Below are 13661 nucleotides of genomic sequence, written 5' to 3' on the forward strand. Positions count from 1 at the left end.
GCTCCTCATTACCTCTTGATTAGATAGTTACCATACATTTACCTTCTTTCCTGACTGTCTGTACGCAACCCTAACCCTTAAACTACACAAGGCATTACTGCCTTCTGCTGTTCCAAATGGACCAGTCTGGCTTTTCTGGTAAGACTTTGAGATCTCTGATGGCATGGATCACATCTAGTATTTTGCTGAATCCTCCAATGTGCTCAGCACAGTACTGGGCCTAGAGTAGATGCCCAAAAGGAAAATGAGGCAGCAATGAGACACATCTGCTAAGAGAAGGTTGGTGTTGAACTATCAGCACCTGGGAATAAAGGGTGCTGCTCACCTAATTCCTTTGCCACAGTGAGAGCCTATCCTCAGTGTCAGCAAGACTTCAGCAAAGAGGTGGGGAATGGTCCTCTGAGGGGCCTGGGAAAGGGACCCCACCAAAGACATTATCATGGATTGTGGAGTCACCATGAGGACTCAGCTAAGTTCGGAGACCTTGAATCCATGGGCACTCATCTGTAAGGTTGTATGTGGTCCTCAAGCAGTTCTCAGTGGCCTGGCATCTTGGAAATAGGCCCTACCTGTTTTGCGGTGGTTGCTTCACCTGGGAAATAAGAAGCAACAGTTCAAATCTTTCATGAATCAATTCTGTTTTCCTGAATTAGAGTGTTCTATTTCCATTATCTTGCAAAAATCCTCATTCCTTTGAGGCCCGTGCCATGTGATTATTCTTCACTCTAACCCCGATCCCACTGCCGACTCTTCTCCACTCACTGAGAACTTTAGCATTTGTTTCCCCTTCATCAAAAATTCTGCCATCATCCTGGAAAGTGTCAGCATGCACAAAGATGACCTCTGTAACATCCTAGCCACAACATTTTAAAATCTCCGTAGTGCCAGTGGCTTTTCCTTTCATTTCACTCACCCACTACCATGGACCCTTATCACTGAAACTGTTTCTCATCAACCCTCACCTGGACCACCCTCACAGTCTCCTGACCAATCATTCTGCCCCCAATCATAGTGAATCTGGGTTATAACCCCATCCTCCATCCCCATTCTACCCCACTCCTACACTCAAACTATTCTTCCACTGACTGCTAGAGTGGAAGAAATCTTTAGAGTGACCTTTCTTTTTTTCTTTTTTTTTTTTTGAGACAGAGTCTTGCTCTGTAGCCCAGGCCAGAGTGCAGTGGCACGATCTCCACTCACTGCAACCTCCACCTCCTGGGTTCAAGCAATTCTCGTGCCTTAGCCTCCCGAGCAGCTGGGATTACAGGTGCCCGCCACCATACCCAGCTAATTTTTGTATTTTTAGTAGAGATGGGGTTTCACCATGTTGGCCAGGCTGGTCTCAAACTCCTGGGCTCAAGTGATCTGCCCGCCTTGGCCTTCCAAAGAACTGGGATTACAGGCATGAGCCACGGCGCCCGGCCTAGAGTAATCTTTCTAACATGTAAACCAGAAGGTGTTATGCCTCTGTTAAAAAGTCTACAGTGGTTCCACATCTACAAGGTCAAGTCAGGGTCCTTAGCCCAGCAGGCAGTACACCAGGCTGCTGTTTAGCTTCTCATCGCCATAACCTGCCATTTTATGTTCTGACATCACTGAATACAGACAGCTCCCAGTTCCCCTTGCCATCTCTTGAAGCCTCTTGGGCCTCCCCTCTGCCTGGAAAGGTAATTTTCCTGCTTCTCTGTAAAGATGTTCATTTCATCTTTCCATCTTTCATCCAGCTCAAACACTACCTTCTCTGAGGAGGCTTCCCTGCTTGGTCTGGCACAGTTATGTGCTTTCTCCTGCACTTCCAGCACTTTCTGATACAGCCATTGCAACATTTATCTTATCAGATTAATATCATGAGGGCTGGAACCATTCCTCTTCATCTGTGTGTCTCAGTCCCGGGTGCAGGCCTGGTGCAAAGCTGGCTTCTGTAGACATTATGAAAGGATTGGAGGAATGAGTTCCAAAGTCTTCTGTATATAAGCAAGGTCAGAAGAGATTGAGCTCTTAAATTACTTAAACCTCTTCTCCCTTTTCCCTGGCTTAGTGCCCTGCCTGTATGATTAAATCCCCTAACAGAATCTACCCTGGCTTAGCACCACATGCAAATCCTTCAGCACTGAGTCATGGAAAGGCTTCCGAGTGCTTAGAAAAAAAAAGAGACTGGTGCTTCAGAGATGGGAAGTAAGACAAGTGATAGATACAGAGATGTCCTTCCACTTCTGAGGTATTCACCTGGGAGAATTGGTGAATATTTTATATTAACATCAATCATGTGGTCAGCACTGTGCTAGCCACTGACAGTGAAGATAAAAGTTAAAACAACAGCATACCTTTGTTAATCACTTTCTATGTACCATCTACAACTTTGTGGGGTAGGTATCATGGTTATTCCTGTTTTTTAGGTAAGAAAATGGGCTCAATATCACACCGTTAATAAGTGCTCCAATATTATCATCTTTCTCTACTGTCCTCACCCTTTCTCTCTTCACCGAGTCTTTCTCCTAGTGCTCATCACACGCACTCTAAAATAAACTTCTTCCTCCATCCTGCCTCGCCTTCTATTTACCTTTCAACTTCCTTCTTTTCATCAGATGGTAACATTCTTGCCTTCCCACCACCATATACACACCTATTGACACTTGCCCTTATCCTATCCTTCTCTCCAGTTACCCCAGGAGAGTGGTCCCTCTTTCTCCTAAAACCAGTCCCTCCACTGCAGTTTGATGCTATCCACCCATTTTCTCAGGAATCTTACACTATGAATTAACCTTCCTTTCATCTATAATAACGTTTCCATTAAACTGTGCCCTTTCCATTGGCTTTTCAAAAAATTATGGTAAGAATACTTAACATGAGATCTACCCTCTTAACAGATTTTGAAGTGCACAATACAGTATTATCCATAAACACAATGTTGTACAGCAGATCCCTCACATAACTTAAATTTTATACCCATTGATTACCAACTCCCCCTTCTCCCTAGCCCTGGGCAATCACCAGTCTACTCTCTGTTTCTGTGGTGACTATTTTAGATGCCTCATGTAAGTGGAATGATACAGTATTTGTCTTTCTGTGGCTGGCTTATTTCACCTAGTATAATGTCTTCGAGGTTCATCCGTGTTGCAAATAGCAGGAATTCCTTCTTTTTAAAGGCTGAATAATATTCCTCTTTATGTATACACCACATTAAATCCATTATGCATGGATTTTTTTAAAATGTGGTGTATACATAGAGTGGATATGGTTGTTTCCATATCTTGGCTATTCTGGATAATGCTGCAAGACATATGGGAGTACTCATATATTTTCAAGATTCTTATTTCAATTCTTTTGGATAAATACCCAGTAGTGAGATTGCTGGATCATATGGTAGTTCTGTTTTTAATTTTTTGAGAAACCTCCATATTGCTGTCCACAGTGGCTGCACCATTTTACATCCCCCCCCCACAAACAGTGCACAAGAGTTTCAGTTTCTCCACATCTTCACCAACTCTTATTGTTTTATACTTTGATAACTGCCATCCCAACAGGTGTGAGATAATATCTCATTGTGGTTTTGATTTACATTTCTCTGAAAATTAGTGATTTGGGGCACCTTTTCATATGCTGTTGTCCATTTGTATATCTTCTTTGAAGAAATATCTATCAAAGTCTTTAGCCCATTTTAAAAATGGCTTGTGTTTTGCTATTGAATTTTATGACTTCCTTATATATTTTGGAAATTAACCCCTCATCAGATGTACAGTTTGCAAATATTTCCTCTGATCCCTTAGGCTGCCTTTTCACTCTATTGATTTTTTTTTTTTTTTTTTTTTGCTGTATAAAAGCTTTTATGGTTGATGTAATCCCACATGTCCATTTTTGCTTTTGTGGCCTGTGATTTTCATATCCATGAAATCATTACCAAGACTAATGTCATGAAGCTTTCCCCTATGTTTTCTTTTGAAAGTTTTACAGTTTCAGTTCTTATGTTCAAGTTTTTAATCCATTTTGAATTGATTTTTTGTGTATGATGTAAGATTGGGGTCCAATTTTATTCTTTTGTATGGGGATATCAGTTTTGCTAACACTATTTGTCGAATAGACTACCCTTTCCACTTTATGTATTCTTGGCACTCTTGTCAAAGATCAGTGGACTGTACTATATGTGGATTTATTTGTGAACTCTCTATTCTGTTCCATTAATCTACATGTCTGTCTTTATACCAGTACCATACTGTTTTAATTACTGTAGTTTTATAATATAGTTTGAAATCAGGCAGTATGATGCCTCTAGCTTTTCCTTCTTTTTCAAGATTTTGGCTATTTGGGGTCTTTTGTGGTTCCATATGAATTTTAGGGCTTTTTATTTCTATGAAAAATGCTATTGGGATTTTGATAGGGATTGCATTGTATCTGTCAATCACTTTGGATAGTATGGACATTATAAAAATACTAAATCTTCCAATCTAAGAACACAGGATGTCTTTCCATTTGTTTATGTCTTCTTTAATTTCTTCCAGGCCTTGTTCTTGATCTTAGAGGAAAAGCTTTCAGTTTTTCATCATTGAGTATGATGTAGCTATGGTCTCTACCCTGGCTTTTTTTTCTTTTCCTTCTTTTTTGAGTCTGCTTGCTAGAGAATACACTGGCTTTTAAAGGTCCTCAATTCTGTCATTAAAACAGAACAAAATCACCCTCTTTCTGACTTTCACAGCGAACCTCTGGAAAGACTTATTTATACGTGCAGTCTCCATTTCTCACCTTCCATTTTCTCCTCCACCAATTACATCTGGCTTTTGCCCTCCAAGTCACTGACCTCTTGCTTAAACCACCTACGATCTCTTTTCCTACAGCCAATGGACCTTTTTAGGTCCTCATCTTAATTGACTCCTCAGCAGCACCTATGCTTTCTCTTTTCTTCTTCAGGAAATGCTCTGCCCTTGGCTTTCATGATATTTCTCCCTCTTGGTTTTTCTCTGATCTCTCTGGTTCATCCTTCTCTGTCTCCTTTTCAGGACCACCCTCTTCTACTTGAGGTTTAATTCCAAGCCTTCTCTTCTAAGCCCACCCTCTCTCCCTAGGCAGTCTCATCCATGCCATGGTTTCAATTACCCCTAGATGTTGATGAGCTATGTTGGGCATAGCTCCTGCCCCGACCTCTCCTCTGAACTCCTGCCTGTATATCCACCTGTCCTCTTGACCCATCCACTCAGATGGTTCAAAGTCTCCTGGCTGAGACTCACTCACAATGTTTGCCCCAAAGCCTGGTTCTTTACCACTGTTTCCTGTCTTAGGAAATGGCATCACCATCCACTGGTACAAAGCTGGAAGTCTGGGCCTCATCCTCCACACCCTTCTCTCCCAACTCTCACATCCAAACCATCACTTCCTCTCCATTCTACCATCTCGAATTTCTCACATCTATGTCTCTCCACCTCCACTACAAACTTTCCAGTCTAAACAACTGTCACTTTTTGCCTGGACTACATCAGGAGTCTCCTAACAGGTTTCCCTGGTTCTTCTCATGACCACCTCAAATAAACTGTTCAATTATACAGCCAGAGTGACCTTTCAGAAATAGAAAATCTGACTGTCATCCTACTGCTCAAGTACTTCAGTGACTACCCCTTGCTTTAGAATCAACCTCAAAATCCTTAATGTGGCTGATGAGATATGTTTAACCCTTTCCTACTTCTTCCGCTCATGTTGTATGATTTCCCCTCTCATTCTCTGAACCCTAATTCTACTGGCCTCAAAATGCCATATTCTCTCTAGCCATGGTCTCTGCCCATTCCAGGAATATCCTCTCCCATCTCCCAAACTCCCCTCACCTCCTTAGCTCCTACTCATTCTTCAGGTTTTAGCTCAATCATCACTTCCTCAGATGACTTCCAGCTCCTTCCTGAATGGCCCCAGGCCTTCTAATAAACACTCTTATAATACCATGCACCTCCACTTTATAGCTTTTATCACAGTGTTACTTTATATTTGTTTTGTGACAAATTTGTTTCCCCTGAATGACTTCAAGCTTCATGAGGGTAGGGTTTTGACTGTCTCCTCCCATCCCCCTGCCTCCAACATTGTATCTCCAGTGACATTCAGTAAACACTTGCTGACATCTTAACAATGCAATCCTCACTTTTCTGCCCCAGCCCCCTCTAGCTTCTGGCCTCACTACTCTACTGATATTGTCCTTGATAAGTCATCAACAACCTTCTGACTGCCAAAACTGTGCTTCTGTGGAGCCCTGGTGTTCTACCAGCTGGACTGAGGGTTTCCTGCATTAAAATAGAATCCTGGTAGTCTTTCCCCAATTCATAGACAATAAATAAGCTGACAGAATATTCTCAATGTAAAGCTTTTGTTTCACAAAGTTTTCTTAACACTTGGCACCTGTGCTCTTCGATTTAACTCAAAATTATATTTTCAGTTATTTTTATTTATTTTTTTTTGACGGAGTCTCACTCTGTTGCCCAGGCTGGAATGCGGTGGCGTGATCTCTGCTCACTGCAACCTCCACCTCCCAGGTTCAAGCGATTCTCCTGCCTCAGCCTCCCGAGTAGCTGGGATTACAGGCGTATGCCACCATGCCCGGCTAATTTTTTTGTATTTTTAGTGGAGGTGGGGTTTCACCATGTTGGCCAGACTGGTCTCGAACTCCTGACCTCAGGCAGTCCGCCTGCCTTGGCCTCCCAAAGTGCTGGGATTACAGGTGTAGGCCACCGCGCCTGGCCTATTTTTAGTTACTTTAATATATGAATAATTCATGGTATTCTCCAAAAAGCCCCACGGTTTCCATGGGTTTTATGACATAAACAAGTTTTTGAGACCCACTGGCCAAATCCAGAGAAATATTTTTTAGTCCTCTGATTTGTCTTCTTGGTGGTGTCTGCTACTGCTTATCATGCTGTTTATTCATTATAGCCACCACTATTTATTGAGCACCTACTAGGTTTTCCTGCAGCCCCTTATCCCTGCTTTTATGATGGTTACCACCTTCTTCTGTGATGTCTTCCATACTGTGAGTCCCTGGAGGGTATAGAGACCATGCTTTTCCTTTTCTCTCTCTCTCCATAGTCAGCCCTCCACTTGGTCCAGGCACAAAGGTCATGTTTGTGGAATGCAAGAGTAGATGAATGAGAGAATAAACAAACAAATAAAATGCTGAGGCAGAAGTCGAATCCTCATCACCAGCACTCTTACTCCAGTGTTCTGCTACCTTCCCACTGAAATAGTCATAGTGACACAGTAGCTGGATATTTAAATACAACAGAAATGTTGATTTCACATGCCTGTTGTCAATACCTGTTGATTTTACCACACACATGAAAAATCATAGTTGACTATTTTATGGGGATATAAACGTTTCATGTTACAAGTAATTAAAAATGACACGTATTATGTCTGTGGCAGAAGTTGGGTAAATGATGAATTACTAAGGCTTTTTAAAACACTCTGTATTCTACTGTAACCCTGTGTCTTTGCCCAACCTGTTGTCTGAGTTCCGCCCTTTCTCCTGAGCTTATGTATCAAAATCACTACTTTATCTTCGAGGCCAGTTCAAAACTCACCTTCTCCAAGACGGACTTAATAATTTATCAGAGTTCCTTGGGCCAGTCTCTGCTTCACTTTAGCCCTGTGCACCTGACAGCATGTCACCTGCTCCTCTACTTAGTGTTTGCTTCTTCAGTCTGCAGAGTCCTGCTGGTGATGTGAACGTTCCTCTCCCGCACTGCCCATGGGCAACCTGAGCCTGGGGCCCATGCCTTGCTCATCCTTCTGTGTTCTCAGGGCTTTGACAACAGACATTTTCTGAATTCGATGTGGTTAAACTGGTCCTCCACTACTCATATACTATGTAAACATCTTTTTTTTTTTTTTTTTGGCCTAAGTTGATTTTTTTTTTTTAAACTAGTAGGGCTCCCTGACTTTACCTCTCCTTGCTGGGTTCTGGCAGCCCTACCTGAGAGCCCAACCCAGCTTCTTGCTCCCATCACTGTGGGAAACAGCAGCACAAGTAAAAGCAGCTGCCTTGTGCGTTCCAGAATTTATTTGGGGAAAATTAGAGCTGTTTCCTTTTGAAGTGGAAACGGAGTCAGAGGTGAGCCCTGGCTAATGAGAGGGAGGAAGTTTGCAATGAGCGAGGCTCTCAGTTCTCAGGCTGTTTTTTCCAAACAACAGACAGACTCCCAGCACAGACTTGGGGCTTAGCAGCCACCTTGCTGACCTTTCTCCTTGGGTGCAGACACAGGGCCTCACAAGCTCATCTTCACAGCCTTCCACACCACTGGTGTCTGGACCAAAGCAATGACAAGCCACCCTCCTCCTCCTCCCCCTCCTCCTCCTCCTCCTTTCCCTAGGAACATCACATGCACAGTCTACTCAGCCCCAGCCCTAATGCACACACAGAAACAGAAATAAGAGAAATGGAAATCCAAACCCAGAACACTGACTGCTTTGTTTCTGAACTGTGCCTTGTACAAATCTATCCATACTGCAGAAATTTCAACTGATCCATCAAAGCATGCAATGCTCAGCCACATGATGTTATAAACCAAAACCAGGTCTGTAAGCACCCATGTGATGCAGTTGTGCCTGTGTTGCAGCTTACTGCGTAGAGAATGGAAGTCAGTGAAGGGAGAGCAGAAAGACATGCTGCTTGATACCGAAGAGCCTGGGCTCTCACATATACCCGAGATAAAGAGATTCAATGAAATAATGTAGGCTTAGCAGAGTGACTGAAACATAGAAAGCTCTCAATGAAGGCTTTCCACCTAATGGTGTTGGAGGACCCATCTTTTGTGGCTGGAAGCAAGTCCGTCTTCCATTGTTTCTGCTATTCAACAGCCTGTCCCATCACCCACCCCCAAAAGAAAGGCAGTACCTAATATCTCCCCCGTCCCCTTTGTGTATCCATCGGCTTCCAGGCTGAGGGATCAGCAAAAACGGGTGCTTGGAAATAGGGGGAACTGAGTCGGGCATCTGTGCTGATAAGAATTGCTCAAAGGGGCATGTAGGACACACTGATTGGTGCAGTGACGACTGCACCAATAATCTTCCTTCTTTCTCTGGGGCAATACAGCCCTAGACCCTAGGATAATGTCAAATCTTTTTTTTTTTTCCAAGCATCTCTCTCTTCTCCTTTTTGAGGTCCAAATGCAACACCAGAAATAGCCCTCCTACATATCTTTTGCCCTCTCTGATGTCCAGTCACAGTGTTCCTCTTGCTCCTTTACCCAATGTTATCCAGTCGCTGACACTTTATCCTGTACAAGGGAACATTAGGGCAATAGAGAAAGGGGTGGTTTCTATTTCTGCAGATTGTTTTCAAGGCTGGATGATCATAACTTGCCTACCCAGCTCAGAGAGCCTGCTGTCCAAAGACACCTCTCCCTAGCTTTCCAAGTACAACTCTGCATATTTCAAAGGAATACTGGATGGCCCAGATACTATGGGCACTGTGCAGTCTCACAGCCCTTTGGCTTTTAATCCAAAGGGAACCTCTCAAGCAACCTGAAGGGGGTGGGGTATGTCACCCCACACTGTTAAGCTGGAGAAGTGTTTGAGGGAACATATCAGGCACAGGACGGATAAAGAGAATTTTAAAATAGTTAACGAATTCCATGGTTCAGAATTCAAAAGGTACAAAAGGGTTTACAGGCCACTTTTCCTGGAGGCAACAGGTATGATTAGGTTTTGTGTCTATAGTTATACACAGACAAGCAAATACCCTAAGACTCTCCTTCCTCTTGTATAACATGAGCAGCAGTATATTATAAACACTCCAGGCATGTTGTTTTTTCCACTTAGCCATATATCTTGGAAATCATTCCATATCGGTTATATAGTAAACTTACTAATTCTTTTTTCCATGAATGAATAGGACACTATTTGACTCTCTGGAAGTACCATAAGACACTTAACAAGTCCCCCTTTGATAAGCATGTAAGTTGTTCTTTCACAGTTCGAACAGTGCTATAATGTACATATATCTTTGTGCCCATATGCAAGTTTAACAGCAAGTTCAATTCCTAAAAACAGAATCATTAGGTCAGATGGCATGGGCATTTATAATTTTGACAAGTGTTTCCAAAAATCCCCTCCAAAGTTGTACCAATTTACTCTTCCAGCAGCAATATATGAAAGTACCTGTTTTTCTACAACCTCATCAATGGTTTATCTCTTTGATGCTTGCCAGTTAAAAGATTTGTACTTAATAAGAAATTAGTCCTTTGTGTAGGAGTTAAACCATTGAGTGCTAGAGAGAAGGAAGAACATACTGTTTACCAGGCCAGCACTTTCTGAAGTCCAGAGTCTAATGGGGTTATAAATATCTCTTGGATCTACAAGTAAGAGTCTTTATTCACGACAGTTCTGGATTTCCAGCTACCACATGTGTGTCTGTTCTTAATTGGAAGAAAGTGGCCCCGAGGAAGGAGTAGTGACTTTGGAACCAGAGAGACCTGGGCTTCAAGCTCTGCTCTGCCATTAACTAGCTTTATGATCTTGGAAAATCATTTACCCTACCCCCAAACTCAGTTTCATTACACGAAAAATGGGGAAATAATAGTAATTTTGCAAAACCTTGTGTCTGGCACACAGCAGGTACTTAATAAATGGTAGCAACTTTCATTAATGTTAATAATCACCAGGCCAGATTCTAAATCTCAGGGCACTTTTCACAATGGACAGACCCTGGAATGGCCCTACCAGAGCCAAATGACTTTTTTGTTAAGTGGCCACCCAGAAGATTCCCAACTTCTCCTCTCATCCACCTCAGCCTTCTAAAGTTTGCAGATCAGGAAAATCCCAGCATGGGCTTCTGGGTGAGGACTGGACTGTGCTGGGGCCAGGCTCCCCTGTTACCAGCTGATGTTTGCACTCAGACTGAGGCACTCCCTGAACTAAGCCGGGGTCACTTCCAGTTACAGATGGCAAGCTAGAGAAAAAACAGAGATTCTTGGGCCAAACAGGGGGACCTGCTCTCATCTGCACGAGCCCATCTGCCCATCTCACCTTGCCTTTCCAGAACAGTATGCCTGATGAGGTCACTGAATGCAGATCTCTAGCCCTGGCAGGGCCGCTGCCGATCTGCCTGATGCCCCAGCAGGACCCTCTGAGAGCCACACATTACTTCCCCTCTGGACACCAACATGACCCTGTCTGTACCTGCTGGTTTAGATGCCCTTAGGCATGGGAGCCGAAATCTCCCTAGAGAAGGCTAAGAAAGTCTGTTTTCAGAGCATATACCTTTACTGTTCCTTCTCCTGGGTCCACCTCTTTCAGGATCTGAATGTCTGTTACATGCAAGTATTTCATTAGGGCAGAAGGAAAGCTGCCTTTCCCCTAGGACACAGACTCCAGCGAATCTTAGGCAAAGCGAACATGCGGGATTGAAGTCCGCAGTCATTGTTTGTCTCCCACACGACATAAAACATGTGTCTGGCTCAGCTGCTAGAGGACCAAGCAAGACACAGACGCAACTGCGCAGACGTCCGCCCTGCCAGCCACGCTGCGGCCCCCTCGGAATCTCAGGATGGGGCCCCCTGGGCGCCCTGGGGGAGGGCGCAGGTGGGCGAAAGGACAGGAGAAAGTGCCTGCGGGCCTCCGCCTGCAGGTTGGATGACTGCGTCTCTGTCACGTCAAACTTGCCAGGACTAGCAAACTTCCAGGGCCCCACAGTTCCACTCAGAGGAAAGGAACCCCCAATGTGACGGGAAAACACGGCTGGTGTGTGTCGGCCAAAGGGCGCTGACCGAGGGAACAGATCTGCACCCCTGCCGTCCCTCGCGGCCTTCGGAGCCGCAGAGAACCAGGATGTCACCCACCCAGGGCCCCGGCGCGCGGCTCTCGGCCTCTACCCGCCCCACCCAGGCCAGGCCGGGCGGCGGGGTCCCAGCAGCCCAATGCGGGCCTCGTCCCCACACTGCCTTCCGCTTGCCCGCTCTGCTCTCTACTTGGCCAGGCCCTCCTCTGGGCCGCGGGGCGGAGGCTTCCGTGTGGCCGGCGCCTTGAGCGCGCAGGGCCCTCTAGAATCGGGGTGCGGTCGCCCGCTCTGGGGCCTCGGGAGCAAGGACACCGCGGCCCCACCGGCAAGTCCGGCTTCTCTGTCCCACCCGCGCTGTCCTGGCCCCACACTCGCTGGCCGAGACGCCAGCTCCCACAGGCCCTGCCGCCTGCATGCCCACGCCGCGCCGCGAAGGCACTTCGCCCTCTTTATTTTGTAAAACTTCGGAAACATCACCAGCAAACCAAGCCCCGGTCGCAAGGCTGCCCAGAGTTGCCGGCACGAATCCGGACTCACAGACCGACGGCGGCGCATTGGCCCAGCAGACCCCGCCGGTCGGCCCTCACCCTCCCCGGGTCCCCTGCCCCGGCCTCATGCTCCCCGGGTGGCGGCGGGCGCGAGGCGCAGCAGCAGCAGCGGCGTCCGCGTGAGGTCCGGCCCGGCTGAAGGCGCAGAGAAGCGGGTCGCTGCAGACACGCTGAGTAGAGCGCCTTCGGCATGGCCCGGGGGCAGGGACCCGGCAAGTCCGGCCCCGAGGCGCGAGCACCGCCACCCGCGGTCTGGCCACGAGGCCGGAGATGCCCCCGAGTCGCCGCGCCCCTCGGAGCGAGAGGCCCCTGGCGCGGAGAGGGAGAGCCAGGGCGCAGACCCAGACCCAGTCGGGAACTGCTACGCTGAAGGCGGCGCGGTGGGCAGAGGGAGGCAGCCGGGGCGCGCTTACCCGGGTGTTGAGGCGCCCTCGAAAGTACGCGGTGGCCAGACACATCCCCGCGCGGAGCCCGAGCCCCGCGGCTCCTCCGCCCGCCCGCGCCCCGCCCCGCCCCTCCGCTCGCTCCCCTGCACGATGAGTCCCCGACCCGTTACTGCGGCTGAGCAGCTCCGCTCCGGCAGCGACTCCCGCGTTCGGCTCCCACGGGGTCGGCGCGCGTCCTTCCGGGCGCCCGCGGCTGGGGCGGCACACGTGAGGCTCCGCGGCCTCCCCGGCGCTCCGAGGACTGCCTTGCTCCGGGCGTGAAGCCTCATCGCCCCTCCAGGTGGCCAGGGCTGGGGGCAGGTACCGCGCGACCTGATTGGCGCTGGCCGGAGTCCGGGGAGAATCCCCCGCCAGAGAGGCTGATCCACGCGGGCCAAGTGAAGCCATGCAGTGAAACAGCGCAACGGGCGCCTTCCAAACACCCCTCCTTAGCTCCGCTGCCTTTTTGCCTAAGAAATGTAAACTCGGGAGGCGGGCGCCCTGGGAACGCCTCAGTACAGGGGACTTTGCGCGCTACAGATCGGGTCCAGCACGGAAAATTCGGAGAGCATGAGAATCTTAGGGACCAGGGTGTGTCGCTATCCACTGGAAAGAGACTGCCTCGAGAGCCTCCCGAAGGGCTCTGTGTTCCTATTTCCGGCCCGCACTGTGCCCTGGAAATCCAGGGACACCTGGATGTCCCCGACGCTGAGGGGTACCCGGGCCTCGTGGCAGGGCGGGATCAGATCAGTCAGGGTGTGATTAGAGCTGTGACGGTGAGGTCTGGCAGGAAGAGGCAGGAAGGGAGAGAAGCAATGCCTCGACACGAGGAGAAACCTGAATGGTGCGCTAGATTTCTTGTCTGAAATCACCTTCTTTTAATGTCTTAAAACTCTACGAGTTGCTTATGTGCTGTAGCCCAGCCAATAAGTTCTGACATCAGTA

The 13661-nt window shown here is 47.2% G+C and overlaps 1 protein-coding gene across 1 annotated transcript in view; it reads right to left on the minus strand.

Moving 5' to 3' along the window:
- LOC100431193 (uncharacterized) overlaps positions 1-13257 on the minus strand; it is a 66715-nt gene extending 53458 nt beyond the window's left edge. Inside the window, exon 1 of the mRNA XM_054550530.1 lies at positions 12848-13257. Coding sequence (XP_054406505.1) covers positions 12848-13124 — 277 coding nt within the window. The 5' untranslated portion in view covers positions 13125-13257. The remainder of the gene's footprint in view (positions 1-12847) is intronic.
- Positions 13258-13661: the final 404 nt, after the last annotated feature.

Source organism: Pongo abelii, chromosome 1, assembly GCF_028885655.2.
Source record: "Pongo abelii isolate AG06213 chromosome 1, NHGRI_mPonAbe1-v2.0_pri, whole genome shotgun sequence".
NCBI classification, from domain to species: domain Eukaryota; kingdom Metazoa; phylum Chordata; class Mammalia; order Primates; family Hominidae; genus Pongo; species Pongo abelii.